General features: G+C 40.1%; 1 protein-coding gene across 8 annotated transcripts in view; it reads left to right on the top strand.

Annotated features, from left to right (window-relative positions):
- The window catches only part of DCLK1 (doublecortin like kinase 1), a 352,644-nt gene that overhangs the window by 5,643 nt on the left and 322,185 nt on the right, over positions 1-24,816 (top strand). For all 8 annotated transcript variants that reach the window (XM_082700457.1, XM_082700459.1, XM_082700458.1 and 5 more), the window contains exon 3: positions 18,720-19,066. In XM_082700457.1, coding sequence (XP_082556583.1) covers positions 18,720-19,066 — 347 coding nt within the window. The remainder of the gene's footprint in view (positions 1-18,719; positions 19,067-24,816) is intronic.

Raw genomic sequence — 24,816 nt, 5'->3', positions numbered from 1 at the left:
TTTGTCATTCTCCTAATACGTTTTAAAAGTCCCTTTAATTACATTGTTCAGTTCATTTCACATGAGCTTTTGCTGTCATGGTGTCTGAAATTACTTGAACTGAAAATAACGAATGGTTTGTGAAATTTCCGAGTGGAAAGGAACCTTAGATAGGTATCGAACCCATTAATTCTGTCACCGGAGACTGAGGCCCAGAAACTTCGAGTGACACGTCTGTGGTTATGTGGTGAGAGTGTGTTGATACTGGACTAGAAATTAGGTTTTCTGGCATTTCTTTCCAAGGTGGTGCTTCCTTTGAAATTCAAAGGATTGTTGTCTTTCTGTGGTATTTGAAGATATAAAGGCTTTAATCTGTTCACTGTATTGTTTTTCAAAGTCGAAAAACTATCTATTTTAGCCATTTCATGTGGAAAGAGGACTGTTTGAGTCCACAGGTGAGACCTGCTGTCTTGTGCCAGCAGAGGATGTAGACCGCTTCAGAACCAGCCCCATTTGAATGGCACAGAAAGCTCTAATCATCTTAGAAATCACAAGTAGAGTAAAATGATGTGGAGAGAGAGAATGGGTTGAATTCATGCCAAGGTGTAAATGAGGTTGGCTCATCCTCTTTGGAGAGTAGGAGTTCCTAAGTCGGAGGTGTTCGGGTCATGACGGAGTAGCTCTAGCACAGAGGAGCATGGGAAAGGAACTTAGAGTGTGGGGAGTGCCTGACTTCACCCTGAGTTCCTCTTTACTCCACATACATGTGCCCGAGCCTGTTGTTTTTCTGGATCCTGGAGGAATGCCATGCACCTCATGTCTTCCCTCTCTCATGCAGGTAGCAGGAAGCATCCCTTTCAGGGTCCCGTGGAGTTTGGGGTTCCTCGGCCCTGACCACACATAGGCGAACCCTCTTGTCCCTCTGTGGAACCAGGGTTTGTATGTGATTCAAGGCGAAGGGAGTCTTGTGTCTTTCTTCCTTCCCTTTATTCCTTGGCAGGGATGCCAGTCCAGTCACAGTATGACAGGACTTGAGAGGGTGTGGAGAGCCTGGCTTTGGTGTGTTTATTATGTGGGAATTCACATCTCTTTTCAATGACTCGTCACCCTGCCAAGATGCCTGTAGACTTGGCCTTTTTCCTTCTATTCAGATGTTGGCACTTTCAGTAAATTAAAGGGGAAGAATGCACATGAAATCTTTCTGCATTAGCTTTGATTTTTGTGCTCTGCCCTTTTCTTGACCTTGGAAAATACCGGGATAAATAAAACATTTGGTGGGCTATTCTGAGGGGCCTGGATAAAGATGAAATGCAAAGTCAGGTGCACGATCAGTGACCAAACCATCCCTTTGAGGACGGATGGTAGTAGAGAACAAAATATGCCAAGATCTCCCAGCGCATTGGAAGGCAGCTGGGCTTGCCTTCTCACTCTGTTCTGGAGTCACTTGTGCGGCATCGAAGGGGCGGGGCTGTGTCTTTCTATCAGTTTTCCGCCCAGAGCAGGTCTTTACTGAGAAGTGGCCGGAGATATTCCCATGGTCCCTGTCCACCCGGGAGAGGGTGTGCGGGGTGGGACACAATGGTTCTCTACACACAGGATCAGCAACATCATGGCATGCTTGCTACCATCTTCTTTGTCGGTTTTTTAAACACCATATAATGCCTGCTCTAAGAGACTGCCTCCTGAGGAGAATAATGACAGCTCACAGTCACAGAGCATGTGTCTTGCATATATGAATATGTTTAGCTCACACAACTACCCTAGGAGCTAGGTACGGTGACCATCCTTATACTGTGATGAGAAAAGCAAGGCGCAGTGTGGTTAAGTGACCTGCTCAAAGTCACACAGCAAGAAGTGATAGAGTTAGGATTTGAACCCAGCAAGGCTGGTGCCAGAGCTTAAGCTCATAACTGCCACTGATAAGATACCAAGTGGGGTGTTCTTAGTGGCTTTTAAATGAAATTTTATGGTATTAGATTATTCTTGAAAACAGGTGTTTTTAACCTTGACTTAATTCTGGGAATGACAGCTACAGCTACGACTCCCAGAAAAACCTTAATATTTTCATTTACCTCCAAATACTTTTCTCTCCAATCAATATGAAGCAACTGCCTATTGACAATTCTGATGTTTAAAAAAATGACTTTTTGGAAAAAAAAAAAAAGTGCTTTTTTCTGATTGAATGAATGATAACTTCAGTACAGTGTGTAAGTTCACATATTGGCTGTGTTTTTTTAAAGACATCCAGTTTAAACATTTTTTTCCTCGTTTATAATTCTGACAGCATGCAGCTGCACTTAGTGTTGAAGTAGCTGGAAATTCATTTAGATTGGCCTCTTTGTCAATTACATTTTTGCTTAGTCTGTTAAAATGCAAGTGGTTGCTTCATATTCATCATTAGGTTCATATCTCTCACTTTACATACTAATTTTATGTAAACGTCAATGCATGTTATTAGCTTCTCATTTCCCTTTCCAATATGCTGATGTTTGCATTTTAAATTAAATCCTTTTAGTGGATGCAGTGAAAAGTGTATTTGACTTGTAATTTTTTTTTTTAAGTTTGTTCTTTCTCACTTACCTCAGACTCCAAATTCTGAATTACAACGACATATGTGAGTTTCTTTATTTGTAACAGTTGCATGGTCATTTGCACTGTTATTATTATCCACAGATTATTATGCCTAAATTTGGTTTCATTGACGGAGCTGGTTCTTTGCCTCAAGTGTAAATGTATGAGTGAGTGTGTATGTGTCTGTGTGTGCATGATTATAAGTGTGTCTCTTTATGCATGTACATATACCCACACAGACACACACACACATACGCAAGAGCAGACAATGGATTAGCAGTTTTAATTATTTGCTTTCCAAATGGCCTTAATACATTAAAAAAATCAGGATAATTAATAAGGAAAGTGGAATTGCAGTCCTATTTCTGCAAGTGGTTCACCTTGAGACGTGGCCTCATTTTCCCAATATTGCCTCTTTTTTCCCCAATTTTATACTGTTTATGTTCCACCATAGGTATGTAAATGTTGTGAAGGATAAACGAAGAAATAACTTTAAAACTTTTAAACTCTTAGGAGAAAGAAAATCCTGGGAATTCCAAGCATTGACTGATTGATTTTGTTCTCGATCAGATGCTGAAGCCTCAGTGACGTCTGTGTTGGGGGTGAGCCATCCATGCCCCCACTCTGAAATAGGCTTTATTTTTATTTTTTAAAATTTTATTTATTTATTTTAAAAGATTTTATTTATTTATTTATTTGACACATCACACGTAGGCAGAGAGGCAGGCAGAGAAAGAGAGAGAGGGAGAGAGAGAGAGGGGGAAGCAGGCTCCCCCATGAGGAGAGAGCTTGATGCAGGGCTCCATCCCAAGACCCTGGGATCTGACCTGAGCCGAAGGCAGAGGCTTTAACACACTGAGCCACCCAGGCGCCCCAAAATAGGCTTTACTTTTAGTTTAGTTTTAGGTTCACAGCAAAACTGAGCAGAAGGTACTGAGATTTCCCATATACCCCTTCCCTCAACACATGACCAGCCTCTCCCAGTGTCATCAGAGGGGCTCACGTGTGATTGATGAAACTGCGCGGACTCTTCATTAGCACTGGAAGTCCAGAGTTTACATTCAGGCTCACTCTTGGTCTTGTGGGTTCTGTGGGTTTTGGACAACAGTGTAATGACATGTATGTACCATTGTGGTATCATCCAGAAGAGCTTTATTGCCCTAAAAATCCTCTGTGCTCTACCGTTTCATCGCCACCTAACTCCTGCAAGCCACGAATCTATTTGCTGTCTTAAACAGGCATTCTTTTAACTTCTTGTGTGACTGTAGGTATGAGAGGGCCAGGGCATTTCCTGTCAGCAGTAACATCAATGCTATTCAGGTGTGTTGTCTCCTGGATATAAATAAGTGGATTTGTATGTCAGTTCTGTCTGTATTAGTAGTGAGTCCCTTTCTTTCTCAGCTCTCCTAAGCCTTGACTGCCCCCCTTTACTGTGGACACTGTCTGACAATGGAGCTGGAGTGTTTTGTTTTTAAAGGTTTTATTTATTTATTTGACACACACACAGAGATTACAATTAGGCAGAGAGGCAGGCAGAGAGAGAGGAGGAAGCAGGTTCCCTGATGAGCAGAGAGCCAGATGCGGGCCTGATCCCAGGACCCTGAGATCATGACCTGAGCCGCAGGCAGAGGCTTAACCCACTGAACCACCCAGATGCCCCCAGAGGTGGAGTGTTACGGCTGTTCCCAAGTCCCCACCAGAGTTTACCTCTCAGGAACAACCCAACACTTCACCCCACAGTTAGGGAATCTCTAGCCACTATTTCCGGTCACCCTGTTCTCCTGGCAATATTTCTTCCCCTTGATGTGGTTTCATCGATTTCTTTCTGTAATTCACTGGCTTCTTCTGTGCCTCTTCCTACAGTGGTAAAAGTTTTAAACGAATTCTGGAATGGCTCTAATGCGTACTTTCACTAAGGCTCCCCTCAGGCAAATAATTTACTTGTTGTTGTTGTTTTGTTTTTGTTTTCGAGTATCAGCCTAAAAATACCAACGCCTGTTAAGGATATACCTATCGTTTGCCCAGGAGGTAACTTACCATGCTTACAGTTCTGTGCCTTGCTTTGTGCACTTAACAGTACATCCTATCATACAGCTAGAACTAGTGTCCTTTTTACTGACTTCATAGTATTCCTTCATATAAAAATATCCTTGCTTATTTAACCTGTCTTTTATCAGTGGGATTTTATTGATAGGTTATGACCTGTCTTTGTTATAAGACACAATTTTGCAGTGAATATCCTTGGATTTGAGTTTTCTACCCATGTAGGAGAATCTTTGAAGGACAAATTCCCAGAAGTCATATTGCTGGATGGAGAGGTATAAGCGTTAGATTCTTAAGGGCTGTGGCAGATCTTCATAGATGTGGTACCAGTTTATACTCCCATCAGTAACATATGAGATGGGCTATTTTCCTATACCCTCAACAAGACAGTGTTTTGTCTAATGTTTTGCTACTTGCCAACCTATTATGAAAAGAAAAGCATGTATCCACTTATAGTTTTAAGTTTCATCTTTTCATATAATTAAAAATGCATTGGTATTTCTTTTTCTATGTTTTGTTTCTTCAGAGTTTTTGACCTTTTTTCTACCAGATTGGGTTTTTTTTTTAATTGACTTATAAGATTTTTTTTTTCTTTTTCTTTTAGAGATATTAGCTTTTTGGGATATTAATTGGAAGTTTTCTTTCCTGTATTGCTCTTTATCTAGTGATGTTGTTTTTTTTTATGTTTTTTGCCATGCAGATTGAAAAAAGTTGAAATAATGAAATGTATCAGCCTTTTAATTTATGGTATGGTTTTCTTTTTTAAAAAGTTTATTTATTTATTTGACATAGATAGAGAGAGAGAGAGATCACAAATAGGCAGAGAGGCAGGCAGAGGGAGAGGGGGAAGCAGGCTCCCCGCTGAGCAGAGCCTGATGCAGGGCTCGATCCCAGGACCCTGAGATTATGACCTGAGCTGAAGGTAGAGGCTTAACCCACTGAGCACACCCAGGCGCCCCTATGGTATGATTTTCATGCCTCCTGGGTCGTACTCTGAGATTATAAAAGTGTTTCCCTCATTTTCTTCTAGTATTTTTTGTTTTTACTTAAAAAGGTATTCTGATGAATGTCCTATTAGTACAGTGTGTGAGGTAGGGGTTCAATTTAAACTTTTCCTAGGCTACTTCCTCATTTTTGAAAGTTTATATTTTGAAACTAATGTAGACTTATTAGAAGTGTCATAAAAATAAGCAGTTCTCATAGGCCCTTCCCACAATGGAACATCATACATAACCATCGCACAATGATCAAAAATAGACATTACTTTTGGAACAATGGTAATAACTACAGGCTTTTTTTCAGCTTTCATCAGTTTCCCTCCGACTGGCATTTTTTTTTTTTTTGTTCCAGAATCACATGTTGCCTTCAGCTGTTCTGTCTTCTTTTTGTCTGCTAAGCTGTGACCGTTCTTTAGTCTTTCCTTGTCTCTAATGACTTGACCATTTTGAAGAGTACTGGTCAGTCAGAGAATGTCCTTCAATTTGGGTGTAGCTGATGACTAGATTAAAGTTTGGTATTTGTGGCCAGAATTCCACAGAAGTGATGCTGTGTTCCTTTTGGTACATCATTTCAGGGTACAGGGTGTTGCCGTGTCTTATTACTGGACAGAATAGCCATGATCAGTTGGTAAAGATGGTGTCTGCCACTTACCTTCACGCTGAAATTACTATTTTTCCCATTTGCAGTGAATAAATATTTGGGGGAGAAACTTTGAGACTATGTGAATATCTTGTTTCTCCTTCAATTTTGCCCATGAATTTTGGCATTTCCTGGTGGGTTTGCCTATAGCAGTCATTGTGGTGCTGTTTGAATGGTGAATTTCTATTTCCCTCTTTACTTGTCTCACCCTTAAACATAGATGTGCTCTACTTTTCCTGTCTTTGGAGCTACTGTGATATCATCAACTCTTATTATTTTAACCACTCTTTTAAGGCCCATTTCTTCCAAATAGTAATAAAACTTTTCTTCTTTACTCCTACCACCTGGATATACTTAACTGGTACTCTAGTCCTCAGTCCTTTCAAACTCAGCCAGCATAAATATGACCTCATTCTTTTCCATTACCCAGAATTCATTCCTCTTCTCATATTCCGGATCTTGTTAAATGGTGTCGCCATCTAACCTAATATCCCTCTTGACTTCTCTTTCCCTTCACCTGTCAAATCAATGCTGTCACTAAATTGTGCTGGTCCTGCTTAAGACATTTCTTCAATCTGTCCTCTCCACCATCAGTGCTATAGTTTTTAAGTTCTCATTAGTGTTTTAGCAACTTCAGTATTTTTTCCTGCAGGGGTGATACATTCCTATACATTGAGCATTGTAGAAAATTTGAAAGATGCAAGAAGTTTTTTTTTTTTTTAAAGATTTTTATTTATTTATTTGACAGACAGAGATCACAAATAGGCAGAGAGGCAGGCAGAGAGGAGGAAGGGAAGCAGGCTCCCTACTGAGCAGAGAGCCCCATGTGGGGCTTGATCCCAGGACCCTGGGATCCTGACTGAGTCGAAGGCAGAGGCTTTAACCCACTGAGCCACCCAGGTGCCCCGAAAGATGCAAGAATGTTTAAAAAATTCAATAATAACTCCTCATATTCCTACCACTTGAGTCTTGTGTGGTCTTCTCTTTGCTGCGCTATTGCAATTGGCTCGTAAACTGAAAATACACATCTTAGTTTCTCTTTGACAATTTGTTTATCCCTTCTTTATGCAACCTGTATTTGTTCCTGCTTTTCCATGCCAGAGTCTGTCTTAGGTCAGATCCTTTAGGACACACATGTGTCCTAAGATGGTAGTTTTTAAGCCAGTTTTGTTGCCTATAACCCTGGCCACAGACAGACCCCTTTGTGCCATACGTTTGCTTCATTGCGGCTCTCCACGTAGTTGTAGAACACAGCGCACAGTCTTTAATGGATTTCTCTCAGTGACCCTGCTCCTTCCTGCTCCTTCAGTTTTGTCCATTTCTCCTGTTACCCACCGAGAGACTTAGCAGTGAGCTCAGCTGCATTCTTTGCTTGTGCTCTCCCATCTCTCCAGGCTCCCCTTCTCTCCTGCTAGGGCAGTAGATGGTGCTCTCCTGAAGGTGCGTAATGTCATGGTTAAGTTATGGCTCTGGAGTCAGTCAACCTGCCTTTGAATCCTGGCTCAGCCTTTGCTAGCCATGTGACCTTGAGCCAGCTGCCTCTCTCTCTGTACCTCATTGTGCCCTGTGATAAGTGGTATATTAATACTTAGCTCATAGGATTGTGTTGAGGATTATAGGTTAAACAGCATGGGTTAGAACAGGATCTGCTGCATGGCAGACATTAACATAACTTCTTCTGCCAATGGTGTCTCTATCCTCATCCCTCAGCCTACAGAGACACAAATCTCTCACAATCTAAAAAATTCTTGCCTTGCTCTTTCTGACCTGTCAAACCCAGATGTCTCCTGTGCTTAGAAATATCTTATATGCTGTCTCTAGTTGTGTAGCTTCCAATCACACTTCAACTCCTTGATTAGCATCATGACATTATAATATACTTACTTAATTTATACCAAAGTCTTTGCAAGTCAGGGATAGGGCCACACGTGGTCTTTTAGTGGCCACGCCAGTGATCTCTCAGGAATCTTTATCATCATTGCTGAACCTGGAGCATTGGATGCTCGCATCTAGATCTCTTCCAGTCTCACACTTACCTTTCCATTTCCAAGGCATCAGGCACCTGATTTCTCTTCACTTCCTTCACTGGCTCCTCCATCTCCGGGCACTCTTTAGAGACTGGTGTCGCTCTGCATTTTTTCTTGTCCAAACGGGCTTGGTTTCCTGGAGTGTTTTCTTCGGTTCCATCTCTGCAGCTGCCATATGCATCACCCTTCAAACTCCAGGCTTATATTTCTAACTGCTTGCTGGAAATTTCCAACTAATTGGCTCCTAGGAATTTCAAATTTAGTATGCGCACAACCAAATTAGTATCTTCCCTTACCATCAAATCCAAACCTGGTTCCCTTCTTATTCTACGTATGGTGGTATATGAAAAGTCAACAAAATGGAAGTTCTGATGTCATCATTTCATTTTTGTCATTTTGACTCCGATTCCCTTGGTTCCCACATCCAGACAGTTGCCAATTCTACCATCTAGTCAACTGATTCTATCTGCTAAGTACTTCTTATTGTGCCCACTCCTCTCTGCTCCTGGTGCACATATGTAAAGCTCAATTCTCCATCTCCTCTCCTGGTCTGTTATACCAACTTTCTCATCTTCTCTCTTCCCACATCCTACCTTCAGTCCTCCCTTTCCATGGAAGCCAGTTGCAAGCGTTCTGAATCCTGGTTCTGATCATGCACAAAAGCTTTGACCTTGGACCTTATCACAGTCTTACTCTAACTTGTTTGTCCATGGAACCATTTTTATTTTATTTTTTGAGAAAGACATAGTAATATCTCTCAGACTGTCTCTTTACTGTATCGTGTGGAGGAGAATATTTTTATTTTATTTTTATCTGAATTGCTGTCCTCTTTCTTTTCTGCTAGTGAAAAATCTTACCCTCACTTCCAAGGCCAGCATGAATTCCATTTCTTCTTTATTGATTGCTCAGTGGGAAGTGGGAAGTGATTTCCTTCTCTCCCGAGTTAGGGTTGCCTGGACCCCTTACTTAGCAATTATCGCTTACTGCCTTGTGGTGAAGTCTTTTCATATATACATCTTGGTTTCTAAGCTCTTTTGAAGACAAGCTCATGACTTAGGAGTCTTTTAACTCCCAGAGTGGTAAATTCAGATTTTGTGCCTCCTATTGAAAATTTAGGAGTTTGTGGTTCGTTTTTAGTTTTCATGGCTAATGCTGTATGTGCTTGTTGCAGTTTTGTTGTTTCTTAATTTTATTTTATTAAAATGTTTTTTTAATTTTTAAATTTTTTTGCAGTTTTGTTATTTGTTATTCTGTTATGTCCTTAGGAGAAAGTTTTAACAATGAGAATATACATTTTCATGGTTCCAAATATAATTGGCCATGTTGCTTTCAAAAAAGGTTTTTACTGATTTATAATGGCACTAGTAATATATTCTAGTTTCTATATATTTTGTCTTTATCTTTTGTCGTATATTTTGGTACCCTGTATTTTTGTAAATTATAACAAGCTTTGCCCAGTATAGTAACCCGTTGTTCTGTGTAGATCCTCAGTCTGTTTTTGCCTTTTTATTTTAATTTCCCTACTTTTCAGAGTACTTTTAAATTTAAAAATTTGGATCTCTCATTTTTTTTAATGTTATTTTTCTGTTGCTTTGAATTTGAGAACTTGACATTTTCTATAGGTATGACATACACATTCAAATTTTATTTTCTGAAAGCTTATTTTTGTATACTATGATATTATAAAAGAATTCCATGGAAGAATGACCCAAAGTGCCTTTGAGGAATCTTTTCTCTTGCCTTTAATAGCACTATCAAAATCTTCTTCTTAAATCAGTGTCTTTTATTTATTTTTTTTTTTAAAGATTTTATTTATTTATTTGACAGAGAGAGATCACCAGTAGGCAGAGAGGTAGGCAGAGAGAGAGGAAGGGAAGCAGGCTCTCTGCTAAGCAGAGAGCCTGATGCGGGACTCGATCCCAGGGCCCTGAGATCATGACCAGAGCCGAAGGCAGTGGCTTAACCCACTGAGCCACCCAGGCACCCCAAGTCTACAGCTTTTAATGAGAAACCTTATTCCCTGGAAAAATGAAATTTTTATAGGTATCTCTCACCTAAGAATATGCCACATTTGGAACTAAAGAAGTCCTAGAGGAAGTAGCAACCAGAGATTAGGTCATTTTCAGACTGAGGTCAAGTGATGTTATATAGGACATTTACAAGTCCTACTCTGAGCCAAAGAAAAAGCTCCAGCAGTAAGGGGAAAATGGAGCAAACTTCTAGAATCTCCTAATATGTGATCTTGTGGAAGGATACCTTCCTAGCTCATTCATCATAGGCCTGGTCAACCAGGAAGCTGGTATCACATTCCTGGAAGTTTTCAGTATTGACTTAGATAATTTCCTTTAAGTGGAAAATCTTTAATTTCATAATGGGAGCTCATGGCCAAATAGAATTAACTTTACAGGTTTTGAAATAATAAACTTTGTTAAAGAACATTTATTTCCATATTTTGAACAGTAGCAATATAATAAATTTACAAATGCTTGTGTGATTTTTTGAAAACAAAGTTAAACATAGAACCTTCAGGACCTCAAAAATAATCTAATATGCTTACACAGAAATCATTCCATTTCTCCAAGAGCCCCAAAATACTTAGATCTTTCAGGGAAGAAATTAACATATTCTGTTATTTTAGTAAGCATTGGTTGGATCCCAACATAATATCATGCTTTATTTCCTTATTTTTTTTTCTTTTTAACAGTCATTTTCTTGATTTTTATCTGTGTTTAAAAGCAGATATTAGGGGGCGCCTGGGTGGCTCAGAGGGTTAAAGCCTCTGCCTTCAGCTCAGGTCATGATCCCAGGGTCCTGGGATCGAGCCCCGTGTCAGGCTCTCTGCTCAGCGGGGAGCTTGCTTCCTCCTCTCTCTCTGCCTGCCTCTCTTTCTACTTGTGATCTCTGCCTGTCAAATAAATAAATAAAATCTTTAAAAAAAAAAAAAAAGCAGATATTAGTTTTTTGACTTTTATAAATGCCACAGAAATCCAGACAGATGCTTCTTATACAGCTCTCTATTTGTTGGGGTGTCTTGGATACCCAGATTATTAAATTTCAAGTTGAGAATCAGTCTTAACACAAAGATTTTTAGATTGAATAAACTGGAACAAAACCAGCAGTATGATAACCAACCAGTAAGTAAGTCATGATGTTTGGTAATTCCCAGCTCTACTTCTAAATAGACTGTTACACCATTTCCTTTAAACCATCTATGATCTTTCCATCTTGCCATCCTTATTAAGCTTCACCTACAGTAAATAATCCGAAGCTTTCAAAGCACATTTGGGGTCCTCAAATGCTGGTCACCCATTCTGACCTGTGTGTGGGTCTTCCCCATATACCCACCAATCAAATCCAAGTGGTCACCTCTGCTTCTGATGGGTTGGCCAATAAATAGATAAGAGGTTCCCATGACCCCTCTCATTTGGTTCAATTAATTTGCAAGAGTGGCTCACAGAACATGGGAAAACATTTTACTTCCTGGATTACCAGTTTATTATAAAAGTATATAATTTAGGAGCAGCCAGATGGAAGAGATGCATCAGGCAAGCACTATGGAAAGGGATTGGAGCCTTCATGTTCTCTGAGCTCACCACTCCCATTGAATATTCACCAACTGGAAGCTCTCTGGACCCTGTCCTTTTTTTTTTTTTTTTTTTTAAATGGATGCTTCATTTCATAGGCACAAGTGATTAAATCACTGGATTCAGCTACTAGCCCCTCTCCCCTCTCTAAAGTCAGGGAGGTAGACTGAAAGCTTCTACCTTCTCATCACACTCATGGTTCCCCTGGCATCCAGCCCCCATCCTCATGTGCTTTCCAGGCCTCCTTGTTAACATAAACTAAAATGTGGTTGAAAGGGGCTTGTTATGCATATCAAGATATCTTTATTTCTCTAATCACTTAGGAAATTCCAAGGGTTTTAGCAGCTCTGTGCCAGAAATAGTTTGAAGATCAAGTATAATTTTTTATTATAAATATAACATCAGACCATTTTGCTCAAATATACTTTGGTTTTGCTAAATTAACTTTTATTTTATTGTTGCAATATAAATTACACCATAAACCTTTGGGATGGCTTAGTGTATATAGGAAGTTTATTACAGGGATTACAAGTATTACTTTATTTTTTAATTTTTCAGTGGCCTTTAATACCCGTATCTGTCAGGACTTGAATGCAACCTTTTGATGACTTTCTAATCAAGAATATAACATATCCCTTAAGTTGTGCCCCATTTAGGGAGAGATTAAACACTGGATACACATAGCTATTTGACCAAATTAAGACGATATATTCTTTGCATTCAGAACAATTACATTTGCTAATTTACAGTTGTCGATGATATTAGTACATTAATTAAAAAGTTATTTTCTAAAAAATTCAGAAAATCAACTTTAAATTGAGTCAAGACAAGGCAGTATCTCTAGAGGTGGGAAGAAGTTCAGAATTATGATTAAAAGAAAAGTTGCCAAAATGTGGGGTCAAATAAGTCTTTAATGTAAATATATTTGCAAAATGTAATAGAAGCTTTTTAGCATAAGGAAACCCATCTTGTCTTATTGAATTCCTGAACAGTGTAGTAGATTCTAAATGGCAGCAGTGAGTGGTATGTGATCTTGGGTTTGGTGACCAGCTCTGTCCTCTTCTGAAAGTGCTGTCGCTTTCCATGTGGCACAATATCATTCTTAATTGGATCTCACACCCTTCCCCAAGATTCCTTTTCAGTCTTTGAATCTGGTAAGCCAGGCAGAGGAGACACTAAGGGACAGCACAGATTTAACATATGTTTCTTCCGGTCATTGTTGCTAAAACCAAATTAGCATTACCTTCTCAAAAGTGTCATGCTTCAAATTTTTTTTCAGTGTTCTTTATTAAAGTGTAAAAAAAGTGTTAATATTCTTTTTTTAACAAACCCACTCCATATTGTTAATGCAAGTACTTTAAAATTCCTAGCTTTCCTAATTATATATTTTTTGAAGTTAAAAAGTTTTTTTGTTGTTCTTGGAGTATAAACTGTTGGGTCCCCCAATAATGGGTCCATGGTCAAAGGAGTGAGACTAATACAAAGCGAAGGTCAAGCAAAGCTTTATTTCACGCCAAGCATCAAGAATCAAACTGACCAGCCAGGGACGTCCCTTGCAAAGAGGCGACCCCTCCTTGCCTTACAGACTAACTTTTATAGAGCAAAGGCCATGTGGTTGGGCCTGGCCATACACAGGTGGCCAATGAAATTGTAACACACAGAGAAAGCTGCACAGTCATGCTAGGTCACACACGGGTGGCCAATTGAATTACAATTCACCCCACAGTAGCTATTAGAACTAGCCTATCACTTTGGTCAGAATTGGCGCCCAAAAGTCGGGGCCTGTACTCCTTGCAAGCTGGGAAGACAGTATGTGCGCCCCATTGATTGGATGTCTCCACTTGATCCGACTCATCCATGCATTCCCTGCGTTCAGGCTATTATCTCTACCTGACCTGACCACCCTTGTATTTGGGCTTTGTTACCTGGGACTGGTTTCCTGGACTTGCTTTTTTTTTTTTTTTTTTTTTTTTTTAAATTAAATTTATTTATTTTCAGCATAACAGTATTCATTATTTTTGCACCACACCCAGTGCTCCATGCAATCTGTGCCCTCTATATTACCCACCACCTGGTACCCCAACCTCCCACCCCCCCACCACTTCATTCCCCTCAGATTGTTTTTCAGACTCCATAGTCTCTCATGGTTCACCTCCCCTTCCAATTTCCCCCAACTCCCTTCTCCTCTCCAACTCCCCATGTCCTCCATGATATTTGTTATGGTCCACAAGTAAGTGAAACCATATGATAACTGACTCTCTCTGCTTGACTTATTTCACTCAGCATAATCTTTTCCAGTCCCATCCATATTGCTACAAAAGTTGAGTATTCATCCTTTCTGATGGAGGCATAATACTCCATAGTGTATATGGACCACATCTTCCTTATCCATTCGTCTGTTGAAGGGCAGAAAGATTCCCTTCTTTTATTTTTTTTTTTAATAAACATATATTTTTATCCCCAGGGGTACAGGTCTGTGAATCACCAGGTTTATGCACTTCACAGCACTCACCAAAGCATATACCCTCCCCAATGTCCATAATCCCACCCCCTTTTCCCAAACCCCCTCCCCCCAGCAACCCTCAGTTTGTTTTGTGAGATTAAGAGTCACTTATGGTTTGTCTCCCTCCCAATCCCATCTTGTTTCATTGATTCTTCTCCTACCCACTTAAGCCCCCATGTTGCATCACCACTTCCTCATATCAGGGAGATCATATGATAGTTGTCTTTCTCTGCTTGACTTATTTCGCTAAGCATGATAGGCTCTAGTTCCATCCATGTTGTCGCAAATGGCAAGGACTTGCTTTTAAGTAAGTTGAGGGGAGAAGGGGAGGAGGGGGACAGGGTCAGTTAAAAGTTTTACTGCATAAAAAACAAAATGGCTGTTTAACTGAGGTGGGGCTGCTCTTGCTAAATAGGCCCTTACATAAACCACTCACTTTGTTTTGATATTAACTATTAGCTTAGGACATAAACTTAGAAATAATCAGACAGTTGCATATCCCCGATTAGCACAGAATTCTGACAGATGGGTTTTGCCTGCTCTATTTTGGGCTGTGTCTGCTTTGTTGAGGACCATTTGGGGCCCCCTCATATTGAGATGGACCCAAGGTGACGTCTGCTGTAACTAGCTAGAAACAATTAATACCTTATAATGTATGATCTGCTCACGGATTTCTAGTAATTTTGTTTTTTTAATTTTCCTTTCAGGCTTACTGCACAATCAGGGTAATGCAGCCTTAGAGGGGGTTTCCATTTGTGTAGAAGTTTTGTATTTGAGATTACTCTGACCTCTGTCATCTAATTTGATCTTCACAAAAACAGAGTGAGATGAGTCTCCACTGAAATAGTTTCATCAGATACACAGATAAACTACCACTGAGAAGACTAAGGGACTTGCCCAAGATCTTAAGAGGCCAGAGCTCAGACTTCCATTTCTCTCCCCATCAGAACATTCCCCCATCTCCACAAAGCCTCAGAAGCACCACTGTCGTTGGGACCCCCCATGCATATGTTTTTGATCTCTACATACATCTTAAGAAAAGCATAGTTGGGACCAGTAATAACCTGCTAGGTGAATAGAGAAGGGGTTTGCTGAATTTACTATGTGTGCAACTTATAGTAAGACACAATATATAAACACCCACTAGAATGTATTCTAAAAGCACTTACAGAGTAAATGTTTGATAACATGTATAACAATGCTTTCTTATTTTTGAAACCCTGGTTCAATTATTTTTATGTGGATACTGTGGCTTTGGATGCTTGCACTAGTAATTTAAAAATAGAACAAGGATTTAGATAAAAGTAAATGGGCTGTGTAGGATTAGACCTAGGTCACTTTACCTGTAATTATGAAAGATTTTTAGCATTTTAACTACTCCTTGTTATAAAGAATAACACACAAAAAAGCCATGATAAAATCTTTAACTTCAAAATGCACTGACCTAGCTTTATGAAATATTTACATATATACATATATATATATATATATATATATTCATTCATTTTATGATTTATCATCACTTGGTATGTGTGTTACTTTCTTTTTTGTGCGAGCCACATCTATTTAATAGAGTATTTTCATTAAACAATTCTGTGTTAAGGAGCCATTTTTAATAAAATCTAATTTAATTAATTTCTTTCTTCCTTCTTCTTCTTTTTTTTCACCCCAGCTTTACTGGAGTATAACTAACAAAACTGTAAGATATTTAAAGCCTACCTCATGATGATTTGATATATGTATATATTGTGAAAGATTCCCTCCACCAAGTTAATTAACACATCCATTATTTACTATTTATCTTTTTTCTTTTTTTGAGAAAATACTTAAGTTCTACTCTCAGCAAATTTCAGTTATACCACAGTATATAGTCACCATGTTATTCATTAGATCCTCGAACCTTATTCATTTTATGTAATTACACTTATTTTAGAGTCAGTTTCTGAAGCTACAGTTTATAAGTTAACCATTCTCAGAACTTTTTATCTGTAAACAAACATGAATTGGCTTCCTAGTGTATGCGGATCACTGCACTTGGCCCCGTGTAGATGGGAGGACAGGCAGTGTGGTTGTTACAGGATTCGGGTCTTTGGACCCAGCAACAGTAGAAACGAGACTGGACCCAGTGTTTAAAGGACAGGCAGATAAAAAGAAATCAAATCTTGCTATTTGCGATGACGTGGATGGAACTAGAGGTTATTATGCTTAGCCTAATAACTCAATCAGAGAAAGACAACTATCATATGATCTCTCTAATATGAGGAAGTGGAGATGCGACATGAGGGGTTTGGGGGGTAGAAAAGAATAAATGAAACAAGATGGGATCGGGAGGGAGACAAACCATAAGAGACTCTTTTTTTTTTTTTTAAGATTTTATTTATTTATTTGACAGACGAAGATCACAAGCAGGCAGAGAAGCAGGCAGAGAGAGAGAGGGAAGCAGGCTCCCCGCGAGCAGAGAGCCCTGTGTGGGGCTGGTCCTGGGATCATGACCTGAGCTGAAGGCAGAGGCTTTAACCCACTGAGCCACCCAGGCGGGCCCCCATAAGAGACTCTTAATCTCACAAAACAAACTGAGGTTGCCAGGGGAGGTGGGTAGGGAGAAGGAGGTGGGGTTATGGACATTGGGGAGCGTAGGTGCTATGGTGAGTGCTGTGAAGTGTGTAAACCTGGCGATTCACACACCTGTACCCCTGGGGCTAATAATACATTGTATGTTTATAAAAATAATAAATAAAAGCACAGGCAGCTGCAGCTGAAGGGACATACAGTCAGTACAAAGGTGTCAGACTGACTCTCCGAACAACAGCTTGAAAGGACACTGTTTAAGTGTGTAGGGTCGGAAATCCTGGGAAAGGGGAACTCAGGTCCAGTGGACAGACCAGGCTGCTTCAAACATCAAATGTTTCATTTGCATGTTAAGTCTCCACCTCCTGGGGATGAATTTTTAGCATTACAATGAGGTAAAGGTAACTGTGGGTAGTACCATTGTCCATCTGGGTTGGGGGGCTGATTTAGTGATTAAACTCTAACTGGTCTGAGTGGTTTGGGTTTGGATGGCTCTTCTGGCAAACATCCATTATTGCTTGAGGGGCAGTTTTGGTTTCCTTCAGGGGATGCTGTGCTCCCTGGGGCTTTTGCCTGATTAAGAGATAAGCTGGAAAGAAGTACTTAAGGAGGAACGTGGGACAGAGGATGGTGGGTCCAAGCAGGCGAACAGCAGCAGGTGAGATCTTGGGGTCTAGAAGGTGACAGAACTTTTGCTTGTTATTGGAATTTTACTTGAATTTACAAAATGTTCAGCACACATTCCCATCAAAATTATAAATTACATAGCTTTTTAAAAATTTTTAAATTTGAGTGTATTTGACACACAATGTTGCATTACCTCCAGGTGTACAACGTAGTGATTCAGCTTCTCCATACCTTTGTTATGCTGTGCTCAGCACAACTGTAGCTCCCATCTCTCACCATACAGTGAATCACAGAACTATTCTAAGAAGCTGTTTTCTGATCCACTTTAAGTTTTCAAATTGTGTTATTTACATTATTCCTAAATGTAGGTACCTCTGATTTTGAAGTTTCCTGCAAATATAAATAGCCCCAAATCCCAAAAAATACTTCCTTTTTTAAATTCAATTTTATTCTTGATGTCTATTCAATGTCTGTATTTCTGTCAGAAAAAGCAGTCAGTAAATGAAGAAAGGGAAGAATGATGATTTTTTCCCTCTCTAAGGTATCAATCTGGTGTTGACAGAGCCAGATTAGAAGTAAAAAAAAAAAAATCATTCTTTTCATTAATTGTTAGTCATGCTTCCATTGTTCAGAAAGTCAAAACTTGGGGCGCCTGGGTGGCTCAGTGGTTAAGCCGCTGCCTTTGGCTCAGGACATGATCTCAGGGTCCTAGGATCGAGTCCCGCATTGGGCTCTCTGCTTAGCAGGGAGCCTGCTTCCCTCTCTCTCTCTCTGCCTGCCTCTCCAACTACTTGTGATTTCTCTCTGTCAAATAAATAAATAAAACCTTAAAAAAAAAAAAAAAAGAAAGAAAGAAAGTCAAAACTTGCTCTCACTTCTGGTAGAAAAGGAAAAATCAGAGACTAGGAAAAAGGAAAAGAGTTCACCTTAGTGTAAATTTAAATATATTTCTCACTTCCGGGGCACTTGAGTGGCTCAGTGGGTTAAACCTCTGCCTTCAGCTCAGGTCATGATCTCAGGGTCCTGGGATTGAGCCCCGTGTTGTGTGTTGGGGGGGGGTCTCTGCTCAGTGGGGAGCCCCCCCCCCCCCGCACTGCCTGCCTCTCTGCCTACTTATGATCTCTGTCAAATAAAGAATTTTAAAAAGAAATAAAATAAATATATTTCTGTCTTCCGTAGGAGAGAGCTATGTGTGTGGGTCAATAGAGCCCTTCAAGAAACTGGAGTACACCAAGAACGTGAATCCCAACTGGTCCGTGAATGTCAAGACCACCTCGGCTTCCCGGGCAGTGTCTTCACTGGCCACTGCCAAAGGGAGCCCATCAGAGGTGCGGGAAAATAAGGATTTCATCCGGCCCAAGCTGGTCACCATCATCCGAAGTGGGGTGAAGCCACGGAAAGCTGTCAGGATTCTGCTGAACAAGAAAACCGCTCATTCCTTTGAGCAGGTTCTCACTGACATCACCGATGCCATCAAGCTGGACTCGGGAGTGGTGAAACGCCTGTACACCCTGGACGGGAAACAGGTAAGAGGGGTGTCGTGGGATGACTTCGACTTTACAGGAAAGAACCAAGGACTTGGGGGATCTGTGTGGCACGGGGGGTCAGATGGGGGAGGGAATGTGAAATATGCATTTTGCTGAAGTTGAGGAAGTTGGGTCACGTGCTTAACAAATACCTAGCTGTTGATCTCCATCCAGACCGAGGATAGAGGTAGATAGGATTAACCGTAGGAATAAAGCGCAATACCTATCTCTGAAGCTTAAATGATTACTCACAGATTTCTGTTTTTTCAGTTATTAATTACTTAACATAAAGGTGCTTTTTTGTCTTGTTTAAATTTTTTTCATGTAGTAATGTCTTATAGCCTTAGGCATGACTGAGACGTAAACTCTGACCATTAGAGAAAAATCTAATTTCCTTTCTTTGGTTTAAATAATACTTTATGTCTCAGTAATGTTCACTAGAGAGATTTAAATTTTATGGATTTTACAGTACATATCAAAAGGATGAAATATTTCTATCTGAATGGCTTTAAGAGGCATATTTCTAGAATATTATACATCTTGTACATCTTGTACTGAAAACAGTTTCAGAATTAATAGTGAAGGGGTGTGTTTCTTTAGCTATGGAATGGTCATTGGTTGACTTGGATGAGAGGGCATTTAAATGTGAGTTGCTCAGGTGAACTTAAAGGGAAGTCTTGTGTGGACTTTTATAAAGGTTTGACAGAACCCTGACAGTGGTATGTGTGTGTGTGTGTGTGTGTATCTATGTGTATATATATATATGATATATAGATATATGTATAGATATATAGATATCACTGATATGTACTGATATACGTAGAGTGCAAGTTGCTGGTCTTTCAGAGTTTTTGTGTCTTTTTGTTTAAGATGATAATTTTTAGCGTACTCCCTTTGCTTGAAATTTAGTTTTCAATGTGCATCTGTCCACATGGTTTTTAAAAATTATTTTGAGGGATAATTTGTGTGAGGGATAATTTGTATGTAGAGTACATATTAAAAATCAATTCTAGATTCATAAATTAGAAGGTTAATCTTTAAAAAAATAAAAGATTAATCTTTATTAAATAGAAGACAAGTTCTTGAAGGCTAACAAGCATTTAAATTTTATGAATTAGAAATAGATGCAATTACTAGAAAGAGTGTTAGTCATGAAAGAATTCTTCCCCTAGGGAGCCATTCAAATGCTCTAAATTACAAAATTCATTAGGAAAGAAGGAATATCTGCCAGTTGTTCATTTATATTCACCAGTCTTCTGCTTGTCTCATAAAACTTGTCTCGTCTAAGTGTCATGTGAAGAAGAATGCTGAGGGATGAAATTCTCAGTCTTCTAGATCTAAGCGGGCGTAGCCTGAATGTCATTGATCAAGAAGTCCATTGCTAGCTTGTGAATTAGAGCAACGTAAGAGAGCAGGGCTCACATTTAAACATTTGAGCCCTTTGGTGGTTCCTTTCATAACGAGTCACTCAACCATCTGGTAGTTCTGCATTTTTGTATATTGGGGTTTCTCAAGGTAACAGTTTACCTATTTTCACAAAAAGTATAATATACAACAATGAATACAAATTGATATACATTCCTCTTCTCCCCTCGCTTCAGAATTTTGGGGGTTCCAAAGTACTACACAGTGAACCTAAAAACAAGCTTTCGCTACATTATAAGTTCTACCATCAGCTCATCATTTGCTTATTCCAAGAATGAATTCCTAAACTGGGTACAATGATGTTCTCAATCGTTTTCTTCTTTTTAGGAGTTTAATCTAGTGTCTGTATTTTATAATAGTTGCTTTTGTTGTTGTTTACATGTAAATAATACCATGTAATGGAAAACAATCTAAGGTTTAATGCCAAAAGACCACAATTCAAATCTTGGTTTGGCCAGATTATTTTTATTTTCAGCAAATCACTTCACTGAGCCTCATACTTACCAATAAAACATAGATAAAATGATCACTTCTGTTTCATAGAGTGCTTGTGGGGACAACTATAATAATACATGTGAAAGCAATTTTGAACTATAATAATAATGATCATAGCTTTATTTGCATTATTCTAAATGTTTTGCATGTATTAACATGTTTAATCCTCATAACAGTTGATTCCAATCCCCATTTAACAGAGGAGGATGCCAAGGCACAGAACTTGTTATTTAAAAATAAGATGTCCAAGACCACAGAGATGTAAATGCCAGAGTTGTAAATGTCTCTCTCCAGAGATTATGCTCTTAACCACTATATCACAGAAGATTATATTAAAACACTAAAGAGATGTGCATGTAATGTGCATGTACTGAGAAAGAATTTTCAAGTGAGTAATATGTCCAGGGACTATCATCTGAAAGTTTTCTGCTCTGTATTATTTTCCTGTGGTCATTCCGCTGATGGTTTTATTCAGAGGGTGTGTGTGTGTGTGTGTGTGTGTGTGTGTGTGTGTGTAGCATTCGATTTGCTGTTGTGGCATGTTCTCTTCATAGCAGGAGTGGTGAAAAGCAGAGGAATTGGAAGATAGAGTGGAAAGAATATAAAGACTTTTTGCTTGGGTTCCCAGTAGGAGCAAAGATGCTTCCTCCTGGAGCCCTGGAGTCTTGAGAATCATTTCTACTCATAATGGAAATCCACCCCCACGAGAGGTTTGTTAGAGTGCTTTGACAGCCTTGGCAGAGACCAGGGCTTGATAGGCCTCTGAGAATGAACCACTTTCCTCCCAGCCAGGTGGACTGGCAGCCCATGCCTCTGCCATTTCATCCTGCCCACGGTGGCGTCAGGGTCCGTGTGCTGTTGGCAGGATGTTATCCTTAAAATCACTCCTTTCACCTCTTTTTTGTTTGGATCGTGTAACAACTCTTGTATCAACTCCAAAAGCTCTATGGGAAATCCAGTGCCCAGGAAAGCTTTTAAAGGTAATTTTCTTTTTTGTATTGAGGAAATAGAACTGCTTAAAAATTAATAGGTTGAGTGCGTTGAATAAATGTGTAGAGAGCAAGCGATGTATGGGGCAGGGGTGGCTTTTCAGATCACCTTCAGGCAGCTTGTGGATGTTTCTGTGGGATGGAGACTCGTGACTCTGGGCTCTTTGACAACAGAACAGTGACAAATGAACATTGAGAGCGCGTGCCTGCTGTTGCATCAGCCACCCAGGAATGGGCACTGGAAGGCGGAGACCACAGGCCCTTCTCACGTGCTCCTCCTACCACTGGACCTCCTTGCCCAGTTGCCTTTGGGTGTGCTTTAGGCCTTAACCAAGAGTTCATTATACAGTGCTTTTGTTGTTGTTGTTGAGGTTTTTAGGCCCAGATAAGGAAATCAACATATTGGGAACACTGCACCCTGGAGAGAACATTTTGTAGAGAACATTTTGTAGGAAGCTGCAGTTTCCCCAGCTGGCCGTTGAGGCTCATAAGCAGCCTGCTGGTGCACAGACCCTTTCTGATCATTTCAAGTCCGTCCTTTATTCAGGGGCACTGAAGCTTCAGTAAATGGTTGCTGCAAACTTGCCTCCTCCTCCTCCTCACACCTTTCAGGGGGCCTCTGCTCACCCTGTGATCAGGCACTTTTGCCAGCACGGCTGGGAGGTCAAGGAAATGCTTGCCTCGTCTTCATTTCAGTGATGCATTATTTATCTGGGCCTCAATCAAGGGCCCCGAAAGAAGGAAAGAGGCCATTTTCTAGCTGATGGTTCTAATCACATTCCTTTTCTCCATATTCAAGGGAGCTTTTGCAGGGTATGAGAATCTTTTCCTCTTGCCTCAGTCCAGGCACTGGAAGGTGGGAATTTTCTGTGGGTTATTCACTTACCCGGCCAAGCAGCTACTTCCAGAGGTTATTTAGGGTTTGACCATTTAGTGACTGAAATCAACCCAAAAGGTACAAAATTTGCTACAAAAGATACGGTCATATATCTCCTGACTCCTTTTTTGGAACAGCTAATCTGGCTGTCTTGAGCTGTTCAGTCTTCTAAATCTGTGATTACTGGATCTTTGCTTAGAAATATAAACAACGGTAAGCAAGTCTTAGAATAGCCAGTGCCGAAGCAGGCAATTTATACCGTCAAAATCACAGATAAGGCACTGCCCCGTGACCGCCCCTTCTGCACTGAAATAGAGCAATGATAAATTGAGTTGCTCTTTAAGTAGAAAAGGTATGCACACGGTATTGCAGATCCACACAAAACAACAGCATCCATTAGTAGCCCAGGAGAAACTCACTGGAGATGTTACATTTTTATCTTACAGACATGTCACGTAGGTCGTGCACTTTGTAAAATCCCCCGTTGCTAGCGTGCTGGAGTGAGCAAGCCGTTTGTTGTCTTCCTAATGGAGAATACCCGGGGAGTCACTGAGCTAGAGTGAAGGTACTCATAAACTGGTTTAGACTGGTCAACTGTGAGAACAGACATCATCACTGCTTCCTTAACTTTGTGTGGCTGTAGCGAAGTACCACAGATTAGGGGCTTATCTACAACAAAAGTGTATTTCTTACCGTTCTGGAGGCTGGAATCCAATGTCAAGGTGCCAGCAGACCTGGTCTGGTGAGAACCCACTTCCTGGTTCATACAAAGTGCCTTTTTCAGTGTCTTCACAGGGCCAAAGGGGTGAAGGTGTCCTTGGCCCTCTTTTGAGAGGGTACCAATCCCATACTTGAGAGCTTCGCCCACATGTCCTAATGACCTCCCCAAGGCCCCACCTCTTAACACTGTCCCCTAATGGGTTAGATCTCATTATATGGATTCCGGGGGACACAAACTTTCAGACTCTAGTGCTGTGTAAAAGAAATCCCAGTGGCTGTCAGTAAGTTAATCAGTTACTGCACTGTCTTCTCTGTGTCTTTTGATCCTTGAATCCCCTTGTCTATTACGAACACAAAGCTGGAAAGATGCTTATAAGGGAGTCATAATAATTGCAGCCATTTATTTTCAGTAATTGGGATATGAGCTTATTGGAATTCAGGAAATGGTAATCTGGTCAATAGGAATCTATCAATCAGATATCACAAGGTAGTCTTTGATTTTTTCCTTTTTTTTTTTTTTTAAGATTTATTTGTTTGAGAGAGAGGGCACACATGCACGTACACGTGCACGTGCAGGAGTTGGGGGATGGGGAGAGGGAGAAAAGCTCCAGCAGACTCCCTGCTGAGTGCAGAGCCTAATGTGGGGCTTGATCCCAGGATGCTGATACCATGACCTGATCCAAAGCCAGGATTCGGCCGCCTAACCAAGGGAGCCACCCAGGCACATCTCCTCTCTTGGTTTTGAATACCCGTTTCTAATCTGAAGTAAGATTGATTTGGTTCAGCCTTAAGTTTGGAGACTTTAGAACGTTTCTTCCCCTTACACCTTAAAACAAAATGGTCTGTGTTGCTCCTGCATCTACCTTGACTATAGGAATGAATGAGCCTAGGAAATGTGGAAGCCGGACATTTTCAAGTGGAAAGGAAGAAATTGAGGATGTGTTGGGATTTGGTTGGACTAGAAAATGAGATTCTCTGTAGCCATTGGTGGTAGTGCCTTTTCCCTTTTTTTAAAAAAATAAAACTTCTGTGACAGCTCTAATTAACTTCTTCGAGCATATTTAAAGCCTTCGTTTTTAGTGGACAGATTTTTTTTTTTTTTTTTTTTACTATATGATTGGTATATTATCTATGTTGTGAAAACGAATGTAACACCTTTTAGTTTTGTTTGCAATTGATATAAACACACAGTTGATACAAATAATTCAGCTTACATTTTAAAATGTCAAATAAAATTTCCTGCA

The sequence above is a fragment of the Mustela nivalis genome (assembly GCF_964662115.1).
Source record: "Mustela nivalis genome assembly, chromosome: 15".
NCBI classification, from domain to species: domain Eukaryota; kingdom Metazoa; phylum Chordata; class Mammalia; order Carnivora; family Mustelidae; genus Mustela; species Mustela nivalis.
Note: the sequence above shows the minus strand (reverse complement) of the source record. Positions and strands in the feature narration are given on the sequence as shown.